Here is a 21794-nt window from a genome sequence, read left to right as displayed (position 1 = left end):
TTATATTAACTAATTATATCTTAAAATAGCGGTTTAAAGCTTTATTTACTTCTTCTCTTTACTAAAATAACCTTCTTTTTATAATAATTAATAATTTATCTTTATCCCTTATAAAGGCTTACTGTAACGGTGGCTTAGGTTCTAAGGCACAGTAGGTCTGTTTCTTAGGAAGTAAGTTAGGTTAAATGCTACAGAGTAGCTTTTTTAAGCAGTATCACAATAAGGCCGTTAAGAGTATAACTCTTAATAGTAAGACTATTGCTTAGATTGATTAATAGAGAACTAGACTATCTGACTATAGGAATACTTTCTCCTTAAGTATTCGTTTATCTCTCTATTGTAGTCCTGGATTAATTGGCTTGACTATCGATCCCTTCGAACCTTGATCGACTTACTCGAGGTTTAGTCGGTTTAATCCTCCCTGGTTAATGTGTTTGAATATTAACCTCTTTAATCGCCTCTTGGGTCACGTGGCTAGTCACGTGCCCCTGCCTTCTTCTTGTGCCCACGGGTCGTGCCTGTCCTAGCTGGTGCGGTCCCGTCCCGTGTCTTGTATAGTGTCGTTCGTAATATTATGCCCCTTCTTTGTTGGTCTTATTCTTAAGGCTATTGAAACAGGCCGGCTTAAGTGTCATGCGTTTTCTTTCTTCTATTATTATGTGCTATTATATTAATTAACCGTGTCTTAAAATAGTGGTTTAAAGCTTCGTTTGCTTCTTCCCTTTGCTGGGATAACCTTCTTTCTGCGATAATTAACAATCCGTCTTTATCCTTTATAAAGGCTTGCGCTTACTGCGCCCGTATAGGACTTCCCTAATGTGAAGCCTCCGTTTCCGATTTGAGTTATTGTGTAAAGTGTGTGGTGGATAAGTAAGGGAATTATAATATTACGGGGGTGACCCCTTAATAGCTTCGTAGTATCACGGATTAATATTATAAGCTTAAGAGGGAGCTTGAAGAAGCTGAGGAGCGTGCCTTAGCCGAGAATTAAAAGGTCTTGCGTTTACGAAAATAAAAGAAATTATGGTTTAAGAAAATAATGCGTGCGGTTACGCGTGGTATTAATAACGTTAAAGAGTTAGAACGTGTAGAGCGTGAGGAAGCGGAATAGCTTTAAAAGACTATAGGGGTCCTTCCTACTCCTTCCGAGGATCTGGATTCTGTTTTAGTTCGTTTCTTAGATGCCGAATTTAGTATTAAGTCGTTAGATGGTGCTTAGGAGATTAATTGGGATGCGTTCCTTGGGAATGAAACTATTTAAGTAACGTTAAGTAATTCGTGAGATTTTTAGCTGGTTTCTAGGTGTTTTTGGAGTTTGGATATCCTTTCTATTTAACGAGATAATGACGATTCTTTGTGTCTTCCCGTGCTTTAAGTATCCGTTTAACTTCATATTTATTAGTATCTTTTATTGTGATGTTTGTAGCGATTATAGATTTATCTGGTACTTTCTCTAGTAGCAATATATGAAATATGGGATGGATTCTTATTCTATTTAGTAATAATAGTTCGTAGTTAGTATTTGAGATTTTTCGTTTAATAAGGAATAGTCTGATCTTCTTTTAGTTGAGTTTATCGCTAGGTCGCTTAGTTTTAATGTTTTTGCGAATAAGGTATACTTTATGTCCCTCCTCTAGGATTAGCGCTAGTAATCTCTTTTTATTCGCGTAGTGTTTTATTCGGTTCTGTAAAAATATCTATTCCTATTGCAAGTGTTTTTATATTTCTATTATAGTTGTTATATGCGTTGTAGCTGCTAGCGCGTTCACATTTTGTGTTGCATGTGTTTTAATAATAGGGTTAAATCCGTAATTTACCTTAAATAGTAACATCTTTATATTATTAATCTCAGAGCTATTATAAGCCTATTATGCTAGTGGTAGCTATTCTACCCAATTATTCTATTAGTAGTTAATATAGCTTCGCAGATATTATTCGAGTATTTGGTTTAAGATTTTTGTTTGTTTATCTGATTGTAGGTGGAATGCCGTTAATAAGCTTTGTTTAATCTTTATAGTTTTTATAAGGCATTTCCAAAAGTTTAAGGTGAACAATTTATCGCGATCCAATATAAGCTTTATTAGTAATCTATGTTATGCAATAACTGTTTTGAAGAACATATACGCTAAGTCCTTGGTGTTGCTTAATTCCTTGTATGGAATGTAGTAGGCGTATTTTATGAGTTTATCCACAATAACTAGGATGCTATTATAAGCTACTCCTATTATAGGTTCTTTTAACTTTAGTAGTTTAACGATAAAGTCTATTGTAATAGTTTGCCATGCTCTTTTAGGTGGTAATATCGGTTGTAATTCTCTATATGGTACGTGTCGCGCTAATTTTGCTTTGTTATACGTGTCGCATTTCTTAATAACTTCTTGTACTATTTTTCTACTTTCTAGGAAGTCGTACAATCTTCTTAGCCTACTAATTGTTTTCCTTACACCCTAATATCCGTGTAATAGGTGCTCGTGTATTTCCTTAATAAGCTGTTCTTAAAGTGTACTAGGAATATACTGCTATTTATTATATAAGAAGGTCTTGCCTTCCTTAGATAGATGCGTTTTCGTTTCCTAATTGTCCAGATAGCTGTTATTATTAATGTATGATGTGATCCAATGTATCTATGTTTTATTTGGCTTAACTTGCTAGGTTATATTGATTTCTCGGGTGCTTAGCATAAGGTTCCTATTCTTAGTGGCGCGTAGTAAGGGTGTATTACTCACTTGCTTATCCGATTTTAAGTTCTCTCTTTAGCTAAGCGCGTTTGCTCTTCCGTTTTTGGATCCTTTACGGTATATAATTTTAAAGTTATAATTTATAAGGGTTTTATACTATCTAATCTGTCGTTTGTTTAGATCCTTTGTGGTTAAGAACGATGTGAGATTCTTGTGGTTAGTATAGACCTTAATTTAATGCTTTGCTTCTATGAGATAGTGTCTTTATTCTTTAAAGTACTTAATAATAGCTATGAGTTCTTTATTGTGGATTCTATAATTGAGTTCGGGTTCGTGGAGTTTCTTTGAGAAGAATGCAACTAAGTGTAATCTTCCTTAATTATCTTGTTATCTAAGCTATTCGCCTAGTGTAAAGTTTAAGGCATTCGTTTTAAGTTTATAAGGTTTGTTTTAATCAGGTGCTTTTAACACAGGTTTTAACGTAACTAAATCTTTTATTTTCTGGAATGCTATGGCTTTTGGTTTGTTCTATTAGAAGCTAACTTCTTTCTTTATTAGGTTTATAAGAGGTTATAAAATGTCTTTATATTCGCTTAAGAACTTATAGTAGAAGTTCACGAATGCTGTGAATTCTTTAACTTTCTTTAGATTCTTTAGTGTAGGCTATTCCTTAATGGTTTTAATCTTATCTAGGCTTATTTGTATTTCTCCGTGTGTAAGCACGTACCCTAGAAAGTGTATAGTGTTCTAGTGGAACTGGCATTTTAAGGCTTTAACTAAGAGTTTATTGTCCTATAGAGTTTGTAGTACCTTATATACATGTCGTTTATGTTCCTTAAGGGTATCTGAATAAATGAGGATATTATTAAGGTATATAACTATAAATACTTCTAGTTGTTTTCGTAAGATTATATTGATTATTCTTTAAAAGGTTGCTAGTGCGTTAGTAAGCCTAAAAGGTATTATTAAATATTCGTAGTGTCCTCTGCTGGTTTAAAATGCTATTATTTACTCGTGGCCTTCTTTTATTCGTATAAGGTTATAGGCTCCTTTTAAGTTAAGTATGGTAAACTATTTGGTTTTTCTAACTTTATCTCTAATTTCCGTTATAAGCGGTAACGGGTATTAATTCTTGATTGTAATTTTATTTAAGTGTTGGTAATTAATGTATAGTTATAGTTTCCCGTTCTTCTTTGGTACCTATAGGATTAGGTATCCTACTAGGGACTCTAATAGTCTTATGTATCCCTTCTGTAACATGTCCTCTAGATACTCCTTAAGCGCCTTATCTTGCTTAGGGTTTTAAGAATAAATCTTATTAAACGTTAGTTTAGTACCGGGCTAAAGTCTAATCTCGTAGTTCTAGCGTGAATGCTCTAGTAGTCCTATTTCTAGCTCTCCGCTAAATAGCTTATTGTACTTTAAGTATTCCTTGGGAATCTCCGTTATCTTAGCTTTTAGCTCTTTAGCGATCACATATATTCCTAGAGGCCTGTTATAGTCCGAATAAGGTGCTCTTTATAGGCCGCTCTTAGCTTTGTAACCGTATTCTAGTAAATCCCATTAAAGTTAGCCGGTTCTCCAATTAACTCGTGGATTGCTCGCTTGTAACTAGGGTATCCCTAATATAACATCGTGTTTTAAGATCACTATAATATCTAGTGTAACTTAGTGTTTCGTGCCTTGTATATTAATAAGAAGCTGCGCGATCTCTATATTGATTACTCTGTGGCTATACTTTACCGTAGTTCCTTCTATAGTTGTGAGTTAGTAGGGCTTGTCTTTGGGTGTCTAAGGCAATTGTAATTTGTTAACGAGATTTAGCGAGATAAAATTTCCTTGTGCTCCGCTATTAATTATTACCTGGATCTTTCTTCCTATTATAGTTATATTAACTATAAGGTGTATAGTACTACTAATGTTTGTAATACATAGAGACCTGTTAGATCTCCGTTAAGAAATTAGTCTTAATTGCAATGACGGCTATCGTTTCCCGAATTATTGTTCCTCTCCTCTTATTATTATTTAGCGCGTATCTTTAAGCGCTATTGTCAGCGATTATCTTCTAGCGTCTTATTAGAGCTTCCTTGGTAATTACTTGATCTACTATTTGTGTTAATTGAACTTAGACTAAGTGAGTTACTCGTAGTTATACAGTTCCCTTCCTCCTTATATTGTGGGGTTATAGCTTGGGTAATGTGTGCGTTATTCTTAGTATAGTATAACTCCCCGTTTAATATCTTTGAATCGGTTTATTGTAATTTTAGTTGTATTATAAGGGTTATTCTCCTTCCCTTTCGTTCTCGTGGAAACTATCCGCTACCTTGCTTGCTACTAAGGTGCGTGTAGTAATTGTTATCGTAATAGAAGGTTTAATTAAGGAGTTTGTGTTCGATTTTAGGTTCGTCTTTCTTAGTTGGATAATTCTCTTCTTCTTAGATCCGTTCCAGTAAAGGTTCACTTTTTAGTGAGGGTGTTTAGTATTCCTAAAAGTCGTTAGGTACTAGTTGGGTTTTGAATTCCTAATCTTTATTTAAACTAATATTATTTGCTAACGTGAGGCTTCCTTTATTACTTGCTACACTAAGATTTCGCGTGGGTAAGTCTTCTCGGTTTACGGCATAGAGCTTCCTGCCTTTAGGAATTGGCTTTCATGGCTTTTTTAGGGCTTTACATTTATTTGTAAAGTGTCTAGTCTTACTATAATTATAATAAGTCTTCCCCTTTTCCTTATTCGCAGCGTTAAGTTCTATAGGTCTAGCGTGGTACCCGTATACTATTAATGTTTAGCGTGGCTTGCTACTATTAGGTTTATTAAACCTAGTATATGATCCGAATTTCCTGTGACTTTTTTCGTGATATTGCTTGTATAAACGGTTATCTGCCTTAATAACCATTTTAACGAAGTTGTTAAATAACTTAAGATAATCTTCTCGATAAATGTTATCCTTTACTTCTTCTTTAAGTCCTTAATAGAAAACTTCTATTTTAGGTTCGGTGTTCTAGTTGAGTTTTGCTATAATGCGTTTGAATTCCTTAGCGTAATAAGCTATAGATCCGGTTTGCTTAAGTCAAGTAAGTTATTGTGTAGCTTTCTTATACTTATTAGGATTTCTAAATGTAGCGAGAAGTCGTTCTTTAAAGGTTTTGTAATTAGAGAAGATGTAAATAACTTTCACTTTAGCTTTAGCGCCGTGTTTAAGATGTGCGCGAAGGGTTGGCTCCTACTACTCTATTGCTTTCCCAGTTAAGAGGTTGCTAATATAAAGAATCTGTGACTTAGGTGTCGTGTAGATTTTTTCATTAACTTGTAGGTAAGCTTAAGCTTGTGTAAGAAAGTTCCTCACATTACCCTTGTAACTATCGTATGATTTAGGCTTGGGGAATTTTGGCATGTTGTTATTATTGATAGAGAATGTAGGTGTGAGATTTTAAACTGCTGTAAGTTCCTCTTCTCGTGCCTTAAGTTTCTCGTAGAGATTATTCTATTAGTTGAGAAGCTATTGATTCTGCTTCTTAAGCTCGGTGATCTTGTTATGAAGGTACTTTATTATCTCCCTAGGGTTGGTGGTCTTTCCGCTTAAAGTAAACATCTTAAAAGTTATTACTACTTAAAGTTTTAAGGTAACTTACTAAATAGGATTAATTAAAATGTAATGGTAGCTTAGGTTCTAAGGCATAGTAGGTCTGTTTCTTAGGAAGTAAGTTAGGTTAAATGCTATAGAGTAGCTTTTTTGAGTAGTATTACAATAAGGCCGTTAAGAGTATAACTCTTAATAGTAAGACTATTACTTAGATTGATTAATAGAGAATTAGACTATCTAACTATGGGAATACTTTCTCCTTAAGTATTTGTCTATCTCTCTATTATAGTCCTGGATTGATTAGCTCGACTATCGATCCCTTTGAACCTTGATTGACTGGCTCGAGGTTCGGTTGGTTTGATCCTCCCTAGTTGATGTGTTTAAACATTGACCTCTTCGATCGCCTCTTAGGTCACGTGGCTAGTCACGTGCCCCTGCCTTCTTCTTGTGCCCACGGGTCGTGCCTGTCCTAGCCGGTGCGGTCCCGTCCCGTGTCTTGTGCAGTGTCGTTCGTAACACTTACGCTTACTACGCTTATATAGGATTTTCCTAATATAAAGCCTTCGTTTTTAATTTAAGTTATTATATAAAGTGTATAGTAGATAAGTAAGGGAATTATAATATTATAGGGGTAACCCCTTAATAGCTTTATAATATTACGAATTAATATTATAAGCTTAAGAGGGAGCTTAAAGAAGCTAAGAAGCGTACCCTAACCGAGAATTAAAAGGTCTTACGTTTACGAAAATAAAAGAAATTATAATTTAAGAAAATAATACGTGTAATTACGCGTAATATTAATAATATTAAAGAGTTAAAACATGTGAAACGTAAGAAAGTAAAATAGCTTTAAAAGACTATAAGGGTTCTTTTTACTTCTTCTAAGAATCTAGATTCTATTTTAGTTTATTCCTTAAATATTAAATTTAATATTAAGTTATTAGGTAATACTTAGAAGATTAATTAGAATACGTTTCTTAAGAATAAAACTATTTAAGTAACGTTAAGTAATTCGTAAGATTTTTAGCTAGTTCTTAAATATTTTTAGAGTTTAAATATTCCTTTTATTTAATAAGATAATAATAATTCTTTATACCTCTTTATACTTTAAGTATTCGTTTAACTTTATATTTATTAGTATCTTTTATTATAATATTTATAGTAATTATAAATTTTTTTAATACTTTCTCTAATAATAATATATAAAATATAAGATAAATTCTTATTTTATTTAATAATAATAGTTTATAGTTAGTATTTAAGATTTTTTATTTAATAAGAAATAATTTAATCTTCTTTTAGTTAAGTTTATTATTAGGTCGCTTAGTTTTAATATTTTTACAAATAAGGTATACTTTATATCCCTCCTTTAAGATTAGCGCTAGTAATCTCTTTTTATTCGCGTAGTATTTCATTTAATTCTATAAAAATATTTATTTTTATTATAAGTATTTTTATATTTCTATTATAATTACTATATACGTTATAGCTATTAGCGCGTTTATATTTTATATTATATATGTTTTAATAATAGGGTTAAATCCGTAATTTACCCTAAATAGTAATATCTTTATATTATTAATCTTAAAGCTATTATAAGCTTATTATATTAGTAGTAGCTATTTTATTTAATTATTCTATTAGTAGTTAATATAGCTTTATAAATATTATTCGAGTATTTAGTTTAAGATTTCTATTTATTTATTTAATTATAGGTGAAATATTATTAATAAGCTTTATTTAATCTTTATAGTTTCTATAAGGCATTTCTAAAAGTTTAAGGTAAATAATTTATTACAATCTAATATAAGCTTTATTAGTAATTCGTGTTATATAATAATTATTTTAAAGAATATATACGCTAAGTTCTTAGTATTACTTAATTCCTTATATAAAATATAATAGGCGTATTTTATAAGTTTATTTATAATAACTAAAATACTATTATAAGCTACTCCTATTATAGGTTCTTTTAACTTTAATAGTTTAATAATAAAGTTTATTATAATAGTTTACTATACTCTTTTAGGTGGTAATATTAGTTATAATTCTTTGTATAGTACGTATCACGCTAATTTTACTTTATTATACGTGTTATATTTCTTAATAACTTCTTATATTATTTTTCTACTTTTTAAGAAGTTATATAATCTTCTTAGCCTATTAATTGTTTTCCTTACACCCTAACAGAGCATTGACAAAAAAACTACACTACATGTAGTTTTTTAGTGTAGTTTTTAGTGTAGTGTAGTTTTTGTAGTTTTAGTGTAGTTTAACTACACTACAACTACATTTGTAGTGTAATGTGTAATTATAAGGGCTTTAAAAGTAGACTTATAAGCTTATAAAAATAACCAAAAAATACTATAATTTTAGCTCATTATAATGCTATAAAAATATCCTTTATAAGTTAGTTAATAAGTAAGATATTAAAGTTTAAAGAATTCTAAAAATAAAGATATTAACTTGATTTATTTTAAGTATTTAATAAGAAATAAATGCTTTTTAAATGTTATTTATATATATATAGTATATGTAATTAATATAGAAATTTAAAATATATTTTTTTTTACCTTAATTATATGTAAATAATATTTTAAAATATTTTTAGTTTTTATTTATATTTTATTTAATTAAATAAATCTATAAAAATAAGTAATAAGTATTTTTATATTTTATATAAGTTATCTTAATAGCTTATTAATATAAAACGTATAACTTTATCTAATATATATTTAATAAAATTTATATAAATTATTTTATATATAATTATATATGTTTTTTAATTTAATTAATATATATTATTTATATTAAAGTAAAATTATATATATTATTAATTTATATATTATAAAGTATTTTATAAGCTTAAATATATATTTAATATAATTAATTCTATATATATAAAGATTAATATAAATATTAAAAACTTTATTCTTAAGTTTTTTTTATTCTATATATTAAAACTATTATAACTTTATGAAAAAAAGGACTTTAAAAACAAGAGTAGTATTATTTTAAAGCTTATAATCTTAGCTATCTAAAAATATTAACCCCACTTAATTTCACCTATTAATTATAAAGATAATAGCCGTGGTATTTAATGGGGTAAGTTAACTAGGGTAAAACGCCATAGCGTTTTACCCTACTTTAATAAAAAACGCCACAATTTCTATTTCCTAAAATCTCTACGAATACTTAACTAAAATTTATAAACTTATAATTAATCGATAGCCCTTAAAAAGCCCTTTAATTTAATACTAATTGCATAATTATAAGTTTAATATTCTAGGAGTTATATTCGGTTAAAGTTTTAAGATACAAAGATTTCCTATAAGCTACATATGCATGTTTTAAGTGATAAAACAGCATATTATCACACAATATAACGCCTTTAATACATTATAAGCACACCGGCCTTTTCAACTGTTTTACTATAGTTGCATTTTCTCGTAAAACTATTCTATTGTTTTCCACACGAATATGCATGTTTAAGGGGTAAGTTAAGCATCAAAAAAATGCCTAAATTCCAAGGTTTCTAAAACCGTTTGTATTATAAATTTATTCTATATATTAACTGTGTTCTCCCGCTTTAAAGTTTAGAACCTTTCTTTTCTACATTAATCTTCTTACCCTTATAACTCTACGAATACTTAACTTTTATCTAAAATTTTCTTATTATTAGATAGCCTTAAATTTAGGCTATCTTATAAAAACTTTTTATTATTTAAAACCTACCTTTATAATGGATTAAAATCCTCTTGGAATTACACCTCTTATTATTACAGATAATTTAAGCTTTTCTCAGCAAACTTCAACTAAAAAAGACTATATAAATGATAAAAGCTATTAATTTCGCACAAAATCATATATTATTTAACATAACCTTTTTTCTTATGAGGTTTTAGCAGTTAATTTAGAAAAACCACGAGAAATCACCTTTTTTTGCAGCTAGCCAAGCTGTAACTTTACTTTTACCTGCCCAGCTAGCCGTTTTCAGTCCTCTAATGGTTTAGCATATTATAGGAAAAAACATCCTACTATTGCAGTATTAAAAGCCGAAGAAAACGATAAAATAACTAGTAAGTTACTTCTTTTATTATTTTATATCTTATTATATTATTAATTTATATATTTATAATATTATAAATTTATAATTTACTAATATACTTATAAATAGTCCCTGCTACTATAGAATCACCTTTAATTTCCGACTTTTTAACCGAATCTAGCTTTTCTAGCTTTTTAAGAAGCAATAAAAGACCTAGAAATAATACTATTACTAGTAGTAGTAATGGATTTTCTAAGGATACTACTCTTATATTAGCTCTTGAATTTATGCTTTAAAATAACCTATCTTTTGCTACTATAACTAGTGAAAGCTTTAAAAAGCTTTTAAGTTATTATTATAAGTAAGTTTATATTATTATATTAATATATAACTTAAATATAATATATTATACTAATATTAAGTTATTTTAGTTATGATATTAGCTTTTTTCATTATAAAGGCCTTATATCTCACATGAAAATATTACATTCTAATATGAAAAAGAATATAATAAATAAAATTCAAAATCAAGTTAATAAAATGGGTTTTATATCTATTTAACTTGATATTTGGACTTCTATTAATTCTAAATTATATTTAGGGGTTATAGCTAATTGGTTAAACCCCTAATTTGACTTAGAATATTATTTAATTGGTAAGTATTCTTATATTTATATTATTATTATTATTATTATTATTATTATAATTTAAAAGCTAATTATATATTAAGGATTTGAATATTTACCTACTAGCCATACCGGCCATTTAATTAATTCAATTTTCAATGAATTATTAACTGAATATAATATAAACCCTAAAAAAATTACAAGGTTAGTAGTTTATAATTATATATAAAATAATATTAAATTACTAATTTTTTAATTATAGCTTTACTAGAGATAACGGTTCTAATAATAACACCTTTTTATCTTCTTTTTTAAACTTATATTCTAAAAGGCATAAAAAGCCTTTAGATATTCGATGTACAGCTTATATTTTAAATATAGTGGCTAAAGATATAATATTTATATTTATTAACGAAACAACAAATACCGAAAATATCGAAGATTATATAAATAGCGAATTTTTACATTATTCTACCGAAGAATTTAACGATTTATCTGCTGAAAAAAGAATAAAATTTAATAATTTAATTCCAGGTATTTATTATAACTTATATTACTTATTTTAAGTTATTTTATATAATTTAAGCTAATTATAAAATAGGAATTATTGGAAAAGTTAAAAGAATAGCTATTCTTATTAAAAATAACCAATAACTTTATTTATAATGGTTAGAAGCTTTAAAAGAAGCTAAAGATAAAGGATTTATTACTAGAAATAGTAATCTTATAAAAATACTATTAGGTAAGTTATTAATTCTATATTATAAATATTATTTAAAGCTTTAAAAGCTTATAAATATTATTTCAAGCTTTTAAAGCTTATAAATATTATTATTAACATTAATAAGTTATAATAAGTATTAATAACTAACTTTACTTATATTAGCAAACGCAATAAGATGGAATTCAACCTATAAAATGCTTTACACAGCTATTTTATTAGCAGAACCTATTAAAATATTACAAAAAAAAACGAATTTAGCAGCTTTTAAAGATGCTAGCTTAACTACGCAAGAATAGGCTGATTTAAATACTTTAACAAGTATTTTAGAGATTTTTAATTAGCCTATAATATAATTATAAAGCTAATCTTATAATACTATAAGTTTAGTATGTTTTTTTCTAATAAGAATTTATACTTTACTTTAAGATATATTAAAAGATCAAAAAAGTTGGCTTAAAAATGTAAGTTCTATAATTTTATAATTTTATTTTAAATTACTAATTATTTTATAGTTAAATACTTATAATCTATTAGCTAAGGTCTTTATTTCAGCTTTAGAAAAAGGCTTATATAAATTAAATTACTATTTTCCTAAGGATATTAATAGTAATTATAATTTTTAGAAGCCTTATTTATTTGCTGCTATATTAGACCCTAGACTTAATTTACAATCAATTAAAAATCAATTAAGTATTAATTCTAATACTATTAATTAACTATTAAAAGACTTAAAAGCCGAATATAAAGAGTAAGTTATAATTTATTATATATAATATAAATTTTAAATTTCTTAATAACTAATTATATAATAGAACCTATTACGAATATATAAAAGACCCTAAAAATAAAGCAATTCCTTATATAGAATTAGAAGAAATTTCTTCTAATTCTAAAAAATCAACTAAAAATACAAATAATACTTGAATCGAAGTTAATTTACAATAACCAGCTAATTCAGCTTCTTATAATAATATTAGGCTTCAAAAAAAGCCTAGCTTATTTAATAACTTATTTCTAAAGCAAAAAACTAAAGCTATTAAGAAAACTAGAAAAAATAAGATTTCTAGTTATTTAGAGCTTAATTTTAAAGAAGATATGGTATTTTTTATCTTTATAATATTATTTATACATTTATAATTATAAGCTAACTTTTAATAGTAAGATATATTTATTTGGTGGGCTAATTCCACTAAATCTTTCCTAATTCTTTCTATAATAGCTCGAAAATATTTAGCTATTCCAGCTACTTTAGGAGCTATAGAAGGGAATTTTAACCAGGGAACTAATATTATTACTAAGCGAAGAACTGCTTTATTACATGAAAATATTCGAATTATTTTATTATTAAAAAACTAGGTTAAAAATAAGAATAAAAGAGTGGAAAATAAGAGATATTATAATTTATTTTTATACTCTAGTGGAAATTCAGAAGAAAAAGAAGAAGAAGAGGAAGAAGAAGATTAAAATAAAGTTTTAACTAATTCTAATAAAAATAAGGATATTTCTAAGTCTAATTATATAGATATTAGTGAGGATATGGAAGAAGAAGAAGAGGAGGAAAATATTTATGATTCTAATACTTAATTTAATATTAAAAGGGTTTTTTTATTATTATTTTTTATTTTATATAAAAGAGTGAAATTTTAGCTTTATAAAAGTTTAAAAAGTAATATTTAAAGTTAACTATATAAAGAGTTATTTAAATTTATATTTAATATTTTTATATTTAAGTTATAGGGTAATAAGTTAAATCTCTTAATATTTATATATAAATAATAGGATTTTTTTCCTTTATTAAATTAAGTAAATTATAATTATAATTATAATATAAAATAATATTTACTTACCTAATATAAATCCCTTAAATTTCCCTTATACTTTCTCTTATTTTTATATTTTTATTAGTTTTTTAATCCCTATTTTTAGCTTATCTAAGCTAGCTAATCCCTGCTTACTAATACTAATATTAGTAAGCAAATTTAGCTCTTTTTTAGCTTACTATTTATATTAGCTAATAATAGCTTATAAATTAATTAACACTACACATTACACTAATTTTTAAAATGTAATGTAGTGTAGTAAAACTACACTACACTACACTACACTAAAATTCACTAAAAACTACAAAACTACACTACTTCCAATGCTCTGCACCCTAATATCCGTGTAATAGGTACTCGTATATTTCCTTAATAAGCTATTCTTAAAGTATACTAGAAATATACTACCGTTTATTATATAAGAAGGTCTTACCTTTCTTAAATAAATACGTTTTCGTTTCTTAATTATTTAAATAATTATTATTCTTAATATATAATATAATTTAATATATTTATATTTTATTTAGCTTAACTTATTATATTATATTAATTTCTCGGGTACCTAATATAAGGTTTCTATTCTTAATAGCGCGTAATAAGAGTGTATTACTTACTTACTTATTTAATTTTAAATTCTCTCTTTAACTAAGTGTATTTACTCTTTTATTTTTAGATTCTTTATAGTATATAATTTTAAAGTTATAATTCGTAAGGGTTTTATACTATTTAATCTATCGTTTATTTAAATTCTTTATAATTAAGAATAATATAAGATTCTTATAGTTAATATAAACCTTAATTTAATACTTTACTCCTATAAGATAATATCTTTATTCTTTAAAGCACTTAATAATAGCTATAAGTTCTTTATTATAAATCTTATAATTAAGTTTAGGTTTATAAAGTTTCTTTAAGAAGAATATAATTAGGTATAATCTTCCTTAATTATCTTATTATTTAAGCTATTCGCCTAGTATAAAGTCTAAGGCGTTTATTTTAAGCTTATAAGGTTTATCCTAATCAAGTACTTTTAATATAGGTTCTAACGTAACTAAATCTTTTATTTTCTAGAATACTATAGCTTTTAATTTATTCTATTAAAAGCTAACTTCTTTCTTTATTAGGTTTATAAGAGGTTATAAAATATCTTTATATTCGCTTAAAAACTTATAGTAAAAGTTTATAAATACTATAAATCCTTTAACTTCCTTTAAATTCTTTAATATAAGCTATTCCTTAATAGTTTTAATCTTATTTAAGCTTATTTATATTTCTTCGTATATAAGCACGTACCCTAGAAAGTATATAGTATTCTAGTAGAACTAGTATTTTAAGGCTTTAACAGAGCATTGGAAGTAGTGTAGTTTTGTAGTTTTTAGTGAATTTTAGTGTAGTGTAGTGTAGTGTAGTTTTACTACACTACATTACATTTTAAAAATTAGTGTAATGTGTAGTGTTAATTAATTTATAAGCTATTATTAGCTAATATAATTAGTAAGCTAAAATAGAGCTACATTTGCTTACTAATATTAATATTAGTAAGCAGGGATTAGCTAGCTTAAATAAGCTAAAAACAGGGATTAAAAAACTAATAAAAATAAAATAAAAATAAAATAAAAGGGAATTATAAGGGAATTATATTAAGTAAGCAAGTATTATTTTATATTATTATTATAAGTAAAATATATTTAATATAATAAATTTAAAAATTTCTATTATTTATATATAAATATCTTATAAAATAATAATATTTATAATATTACCCTATAACTTAAATATAAAATATTAAATATTAAAGTTATAAGAAATATATTCAAGTTATAAATAATATATTTGAATACCTTAAAGTTTTCATATAAAATAATATTTTATACTTTCTTTTTATATATATTATTTCTTATATTATAATAGATTTTATATTTCTTACTTAACTTTTTTATTTTTAAATTTTATTATAAAAAAGTTTTACTAAAAAAAAGCTTATATAAGCATATTATATATGAAAATAAAGCTAAAAATCACGTGATTTTAAATCTTTAAAAATTAACCTTAAATTATGGATATTAAGCGAGATATTAAGCTTTTAGTCTCTTATTTTAAAAAAGTGGATCTTAATTTTTAGCTAAGATTTAACCTATTATAACTCGCTTAATTTATAAGCTATACGTATAGAAATTAGTGCATTATAAAGAGCTAGATTAGCTCTATTAAGGTATAATAATTATAATCTTATAAGTCTTATAATTAACGTTATATTTATAATTAAAAATTTCTCTCTATAATTACATATTACACTACAAATGTAGTTGTAGTGTAGTTAAACTACACTAAAACTACAAAAACTACACTAAAAAACTACATGTAGTGTAGTTTTTTTGTTAATGCTCTGGGCTTTAACTAAGAGTTTATTATTCTATAAAGTTTATAGTACCTTATATATATATCGTTTATATTCCTTAAGGGTATTTAAGTAAATAAGGATATTATTAAGGTATATAATTATAAACACTTCTAGTTATTTTTATAAGATTATATTAATTATTCTTTAAAAGGTTATTAGTACGTTAATAAGCTTAAAAGGTATTACTAGATATTTATAGTATTCTTTACTAGTTTAAAATGCTATTATTTACTCGTAGCCTTCTTTTATTTATATAAGGTTATAAGCTTCTTTTAAGTTAAGTATAGTAAATTATTTAGCTTTTTTAACTTTATCTTTAATTTCTATTATAAGTAATAACGGGTATTAATTCTTAATTATAATCTTATTTAAGTATTAATAATTAATATATAATTATAGTTTCCTATTCTTCTTTAATACCTATAGGATTAAATATTCTACTAGAAACTCTAATAGTTATATATATCCCTTTTATAGTATATTCTTTAAATACTCCTTAAGCGCCTTATCTTACTTAAGGTTCTAAGAATAAATTTTATTAAACGTTAATTTAATACTAAGCTAAAGTCTAATCTTATAGTCCTAGCGTAAATACTTTAATAGTCTTATTTTTAGCTCTCTATTAAATAGCTTATTATACTTTAAGTATTTCTTAGGAATCTCTATTATCTTAGCTTTAAGCTCTCTAATAATCACGTATATTTCTAGAGACCTATTATAGTTTAAATAAAGTGCTCTTTATAAGTTACTCTTTACTTTATAACCGTATTCTAGTAAATCCTATTAAAGTTAACTAGTTCTCTAATTAACTTATAGATTACTTGCTTATAACTAGGGTATCCCTAATATAATATTATGTTTTAAGATTATTATAATATTTAATATAACTTAATATTTCGTGTCTTATATATTAACTAAAAGCTACGTAACTTTTATATTAATTACTTTTTAGCTATACTTTACTATAATTCCTTTTATAATTATAAGTTAATAAGGCTTATCTTTAAGTGTTTAAGGTAATTATAATCTATTAATAAGATTTAATAAGATAAAATTTTCTTATACTCTACTATTAATTATTACTTAAATCTTTCGTTTTATTATAGTTATATTAATTATAAGATATACTATATTATTAATATTTATAGTATATAAAGACCTATTAAATCTCCGTTAAGGAATTAGTTTTAATTATAATAACAGCTATTATTTCCTAATTTATTAATTCTATTCTTATATTATTCTTTAGCGTGTTATTTTAAGCGCTATTATTAATAGTTATCTTTTAACGTATTATTAGAGCTTTCTTAATAATCGCTTAATCTACTATTTATATTAATTAAACTTAAGCTAAGTAAGTTACTTATAGTTATATAATTCCCTTTCTCCTTATATTATAGGGTTATAGCTTAGGTAATATATACGTTATTTTTAGTATAGTATAACTTCTTATTTAATATCTTTAAATTAGTTTATTATAATTTTAGTTATATTATAAGGGTTATTCTTCTTCCCTTTTATTCTCGTAGAAACTATTCGCTACCTTACTTACTATTAAGATACGTGTAATAATTATTATTATAATAAAAGGTTTAATTAAGGAGTTTATATTTAATTTTAAGTTCGTTTTTCTTAATTAAATAATTCTCTTCTTCTTAAATTCGTTTTAGTAAAGATTTACTTTTTAATAAGGGTATTTAATATTCCTAAAAGTTATTAGGTATTAGTTAGGTTTTAAATTTTTAATCTTTATTTAAACTAATATTATTTATTAACGTAAAGCTTTCTTTATTACTTACTACATTAAAATTTCGCGTAGGTAAGTCTTTTTAGTTTATAGTATAAAGCTTTTTACCTTTAGAAATTAGCTTTTATAGCTTCTTTAAAGCTTTACATTTATTTATAAAGTGTTTAGTCTTACTATAATTATAATAAGTCTTCTTTCTTTCCTTATTTATAGCGTTAAGTTCTATAAGTCTAGCGTAATACTCGTATACTATTAATATTTAATATAGCTTATTATTATTAGGTTTATTAAACCTAGTATATAATTTAAATTTCCTATAACTTTTTTTATAATATTACTTATATAAACGATTATTTACCTTAATAACTATTTTAATAAAGTTATTAAATAACTTAAAATAATCTTCTTAATAAATATTATTCTTTACTTCTTTTTTAAGTCCTTAATAAAAAACTTTTATTTTAGGTTTAGTATTCTAGTTAAGTTTTACTATAATGCGTTTAAATTCCCTAATATAATAAGCTATAAATTTAGTTTACTTAAGTTAAGTAAGTTATCGTATAGCTTTCTTATACTTATTAGAATTTCTAAATATAGTGAGAAGTTATTCTTTAAAGGTTTTATAATTAAAGAAGATATAAATAACTTTTACTTTAACTTTAGCGCTATACTTAAGATATACGCGAAGGGTTAGCTCCTATTATTCTATTACTTTTCTAGTTAAGAGGTTACTAATATAAAGAATCTATAACTTAAATATTATATAGATTTTTTTATTAACTTATAAATAAGCTTAAGCTTATATAAGAAAGTTTCTTATATTACCCTTATAACTATTATATAATTTAAGCTTAAGGAATTTTAGTATATTATTATTATTAATAAAAGATATAAGTGTAAGATTTTAAACTATTATAAGTTTCTCTTCTTATACCTTAAGTTTTTCGTAGAGATTATTCTATTAATTAAAAAGCTATTAATTCTACTTCTTAAGCTTAATAATCTTATTATAAAGGTACTTTATTATCTCCTTAAGGTTAATAATCTTTTCGCTTAAAGTAAATATCTTAGAAGTTATTATTACTTAAAGTTTTAAGGTAACTTACTAAATAGAATTAATTAAAATATAATAATAGCTTAGGTTCTAAGGTATAATAGGTTTATTTCTTAAAAAGTAAGTTAAGTTAAATACTATAAAGTAGCTTTTAAGTAGTATTATAATAAGGCTATTAAGAGTATAACTCTTAATAGTAAAACTATTACTTAAATTAATTAATAAAGAATTAAATTATTTAATTATAGGAATACTCCCTTCTTAAGTACTCGTTTATCTCTCTATTATAGTCTTAAATTAATTAGCTTAACTATTAATCCCTTTAAACCTTAATTAATTAGCTTAAGGTTTAATTGGTTTAATTCTTCTTAGTTAATATGTTTAAATATTAACCTCTTTAATCGCCTCTTAGGTCACGTGGCTAGTCACGTGCCCCTGCCTTCTTCTTATACCTACGAGTCGTGCCTGTCCTAGCCGGTGCGGTCCCGTCCCGTGTCTTGTGTAGTGTCGTTCGTAACACTTATAAAGGTATTTTCGTGTAAATTCTAGCCTTTTATAAGTTAACTTTAATGTTAATTTAAGCTATTATAAGGCCTTTTAATATTAAATACTCTCTTTAATTAAAAACTAATTTAATATACGTATAAAATATTAAAGGTTAGCTTAATTTAAAATATCTTAAATCTAAATAAAAGGGTTATTTTAAATTAACTAAAAAATACGTCTTTTATCCCTTTCTTATAGCGTTAATAGCCTGCTATTACGTGGTAAAGATTTAGCTAATATTTACTTGTAATAATAGCAATAAATACTATACGTAATAGCTAACGTAACTCCTTTAAATTCAATGATCTCTTTTCCGGTTATACCTAAATTAAATGCTAAAATAATTCTAGCCCTCTTATAAGGGTTATATTTAATTCTAGGCGTTATTAGGTCCATTTTCATTGAGTTATGTAAAAAATAAAAAGAAGGTGTAAATGTAAGGTGACGCGACGAGGCGCGTTAGGCGCGTTCATTATCGTCACTTTTATCGCCCCACTGTAAATCGATGACGACACCCACCAAGACTTGCAAAGTAAACCAGACGCAACCGGTGGCTGGGTATAAATGACCAGTGAGAGCATCGTCAAATGAGCCGAAGCAGGCGTGACCTGCTTTCGAGCCCAGTCGCGTCACCACACTACGAGACCACCTGACCATTGTGGCGTCGTGATCTCGCCCTGAGCATTCGCCAAGGTCATGTTGCACAATAAACCATAATTTCAAAGGAAATCATACTCACCTCGAGTCTAAAATCAGGTCTTCAGCCTCGTATTTTGTTTCTGCTGATAATAAATCTGAGACCCCTTTTTCGAAGACAACCGCGTGTAGGTGCGGGAAAAAAGAGGTCATGCAGTATGACATCACAAAGAGGAGCAAGAAACGGCGTCAAACGGAACACACGTGTGTGTAGAATAGTTCGAGGAAACACGGGTCGTTAGCGTCATAAGATACAGGATCAGGATATGTACAGTAAGTTTCACATATATACAGCAGGCTGGCCTCCCGGTGCTAGTCCATCCTTCTTCTCGCCTTCGGGTGTCTTCTGGAGAAGTCCTGTACAGGTTTTTGGATCTTGCTCAACGACTCCTCTGGACTCCTCCGCACTTCGCGTGCTGGAGATCCAGCTCCTCGATTTGCCAAGCAACACTTGGGTGATGGGGAACGCGGATATGAGGGCGCTTTTCTTGAATGCGAAATAACGGACCGGAACTCCATGTAAGATGCAGCAGCCGCTTCTGGTCGGGGGGTAGGGGTATCAGAATCTAGGGTATCGTACGCGGATGGTGGGTGAGCAAAGGAAAAGGTGAGATCGAGGCAGTTGAATTCGTCATCAGGGTATTGCGCAGTAGGAATATCCTCTTCTTCATCTGCAAAGTCAACAGCATCACCAGCGGTGTGCAACTGGTCGTCGATTACATCAATAGAACCTGCGCTCTCAACAGAGTCACACACCGATGTGACAGTCGTCTGACACTCATCTGATCGAGACTTCTCGTCGAAATCCTTTTCCAAGTATCGTCGTCGAATGAGTTGGGGTACAAGGTGTCCGGACTCGGAACCAGAAAATGACATGGATCGCGAGGGTGGGTTCGTCACGTAGTCGTTCGATTCTGCGTCTGATGGCGGTGATGATACAGATGGTTCCGATTGCGCATCCTCTGAATGTGGGGGTGACAAGGGTCCCTGCTGATGAGAGTTGTGGTGAGGTTTCTCTTCAATCGCGTCAGGTTCGGTGGTCATGGCAGGACCGTCTGGAAAGAGATAGTCGTCGGCCATAAAGGGGCAGGGAGCATCATCGACGCTGCTGGCCGCGGTGCTAATGGTGTCGGTTTCTGAAAAAGAAGCCGACGAAGTAGAGTGTGTATCGTGACGATCGAGATAGTCTTCGGGTAGATAGCTAGCAAAGTAGCGAATAATAGAGTCGTACGACTTGGTTCGGAACAGTTGCAAAGCATACTGCCACTGGTCGGTGGCCATAAGCGTCGGATTGGCAATGATTTCGACGGCCAGCGTCTCCAGAGACTCATTCAGCTCACGGAGTCGCATTCGCCGCCGATCAGCCATCATCCGGTGAAACTCATGGGTAGTCTCAGCGTCTCGAGAAATCTCGTAGACATCGTGGTGGAAAGCCTCGGGGTCTTGGAGAGTAAAGGAGAAGGTGTTGTACTGATCGTGGAGGGTAGTAAAGAGGTCATCTCTCTTCATGCCAAACTTCCAGGCCGGCCAGGCCCAAGTCGGATCTTCCATCACGGGCGGTGTGCGGGAAGACGACTGGCTGTCGTCGTCGGGGAAGGAGTCGACACAAGAAAGGGCGAACCCCGTCAAAGCAGCAGTAGGTTGAGGCCCAGTGTGCAATCGGCACATAGGCACATCTAGATCTTGGGACCAGTGCTCAAATCCATGGCGAACGAACGAATGTTGGCGATAGTTTGCAGTATTCAGAGCGGGCGAGTCGTGATTGTGTATCGTGGAGAAAGGGAGAAAGTTGGGAGATTTCCAGTATGGGTCGCCCTGGGCACCGTGACGAAAACACTCGAGCATCCATCTGGGGGACCACGTACTAGCA

At 27.9% G+C, this 21794-nt stretch overlaps 1 protein-coding gene across 1 annotated transcript; it reads right to left on the bottom strand.

The window, feature by feature from the left end:
- Nucleotides 1-20133: 20133 nt before the first annotated feature.
- Nucleotides 20134-21769, bottom strand: J3458_002328 (uncharacterized protein; the record flags this gene model as incomplete). Its single annotated transcript, XM_007813635.2, has 1 exon — nt 20134-21769. One exon carries the CDS (start codon nt 21767-21769, stop codon nt 20237-20239), a length of 1533 nt encoding a protein of 510 aa, XP_007811826.2. The 3' UTR covers nt 20134-20236.
- Between the last annotated feature and the right edge of the window lie 25 nt (nt 21770-21794).

This window comes from Metarhizium acridum (genome assembly GCF_019434415.1).
Source record: "Metarhizium acridum strain ARSEF 324 chromosome Unknown scaffold_1, whole genome shotgun sequence".
Lineage (NCBI taxonomy): Eukaryota > Fungi > Ascomycota > Sordariomycetes > Hypocreales > Clavicipitaceae > Metarhizium > Metarhizium acridum.
This window is presented reverse-complemented; position numbering and strand designations above follow the sequence as displayed.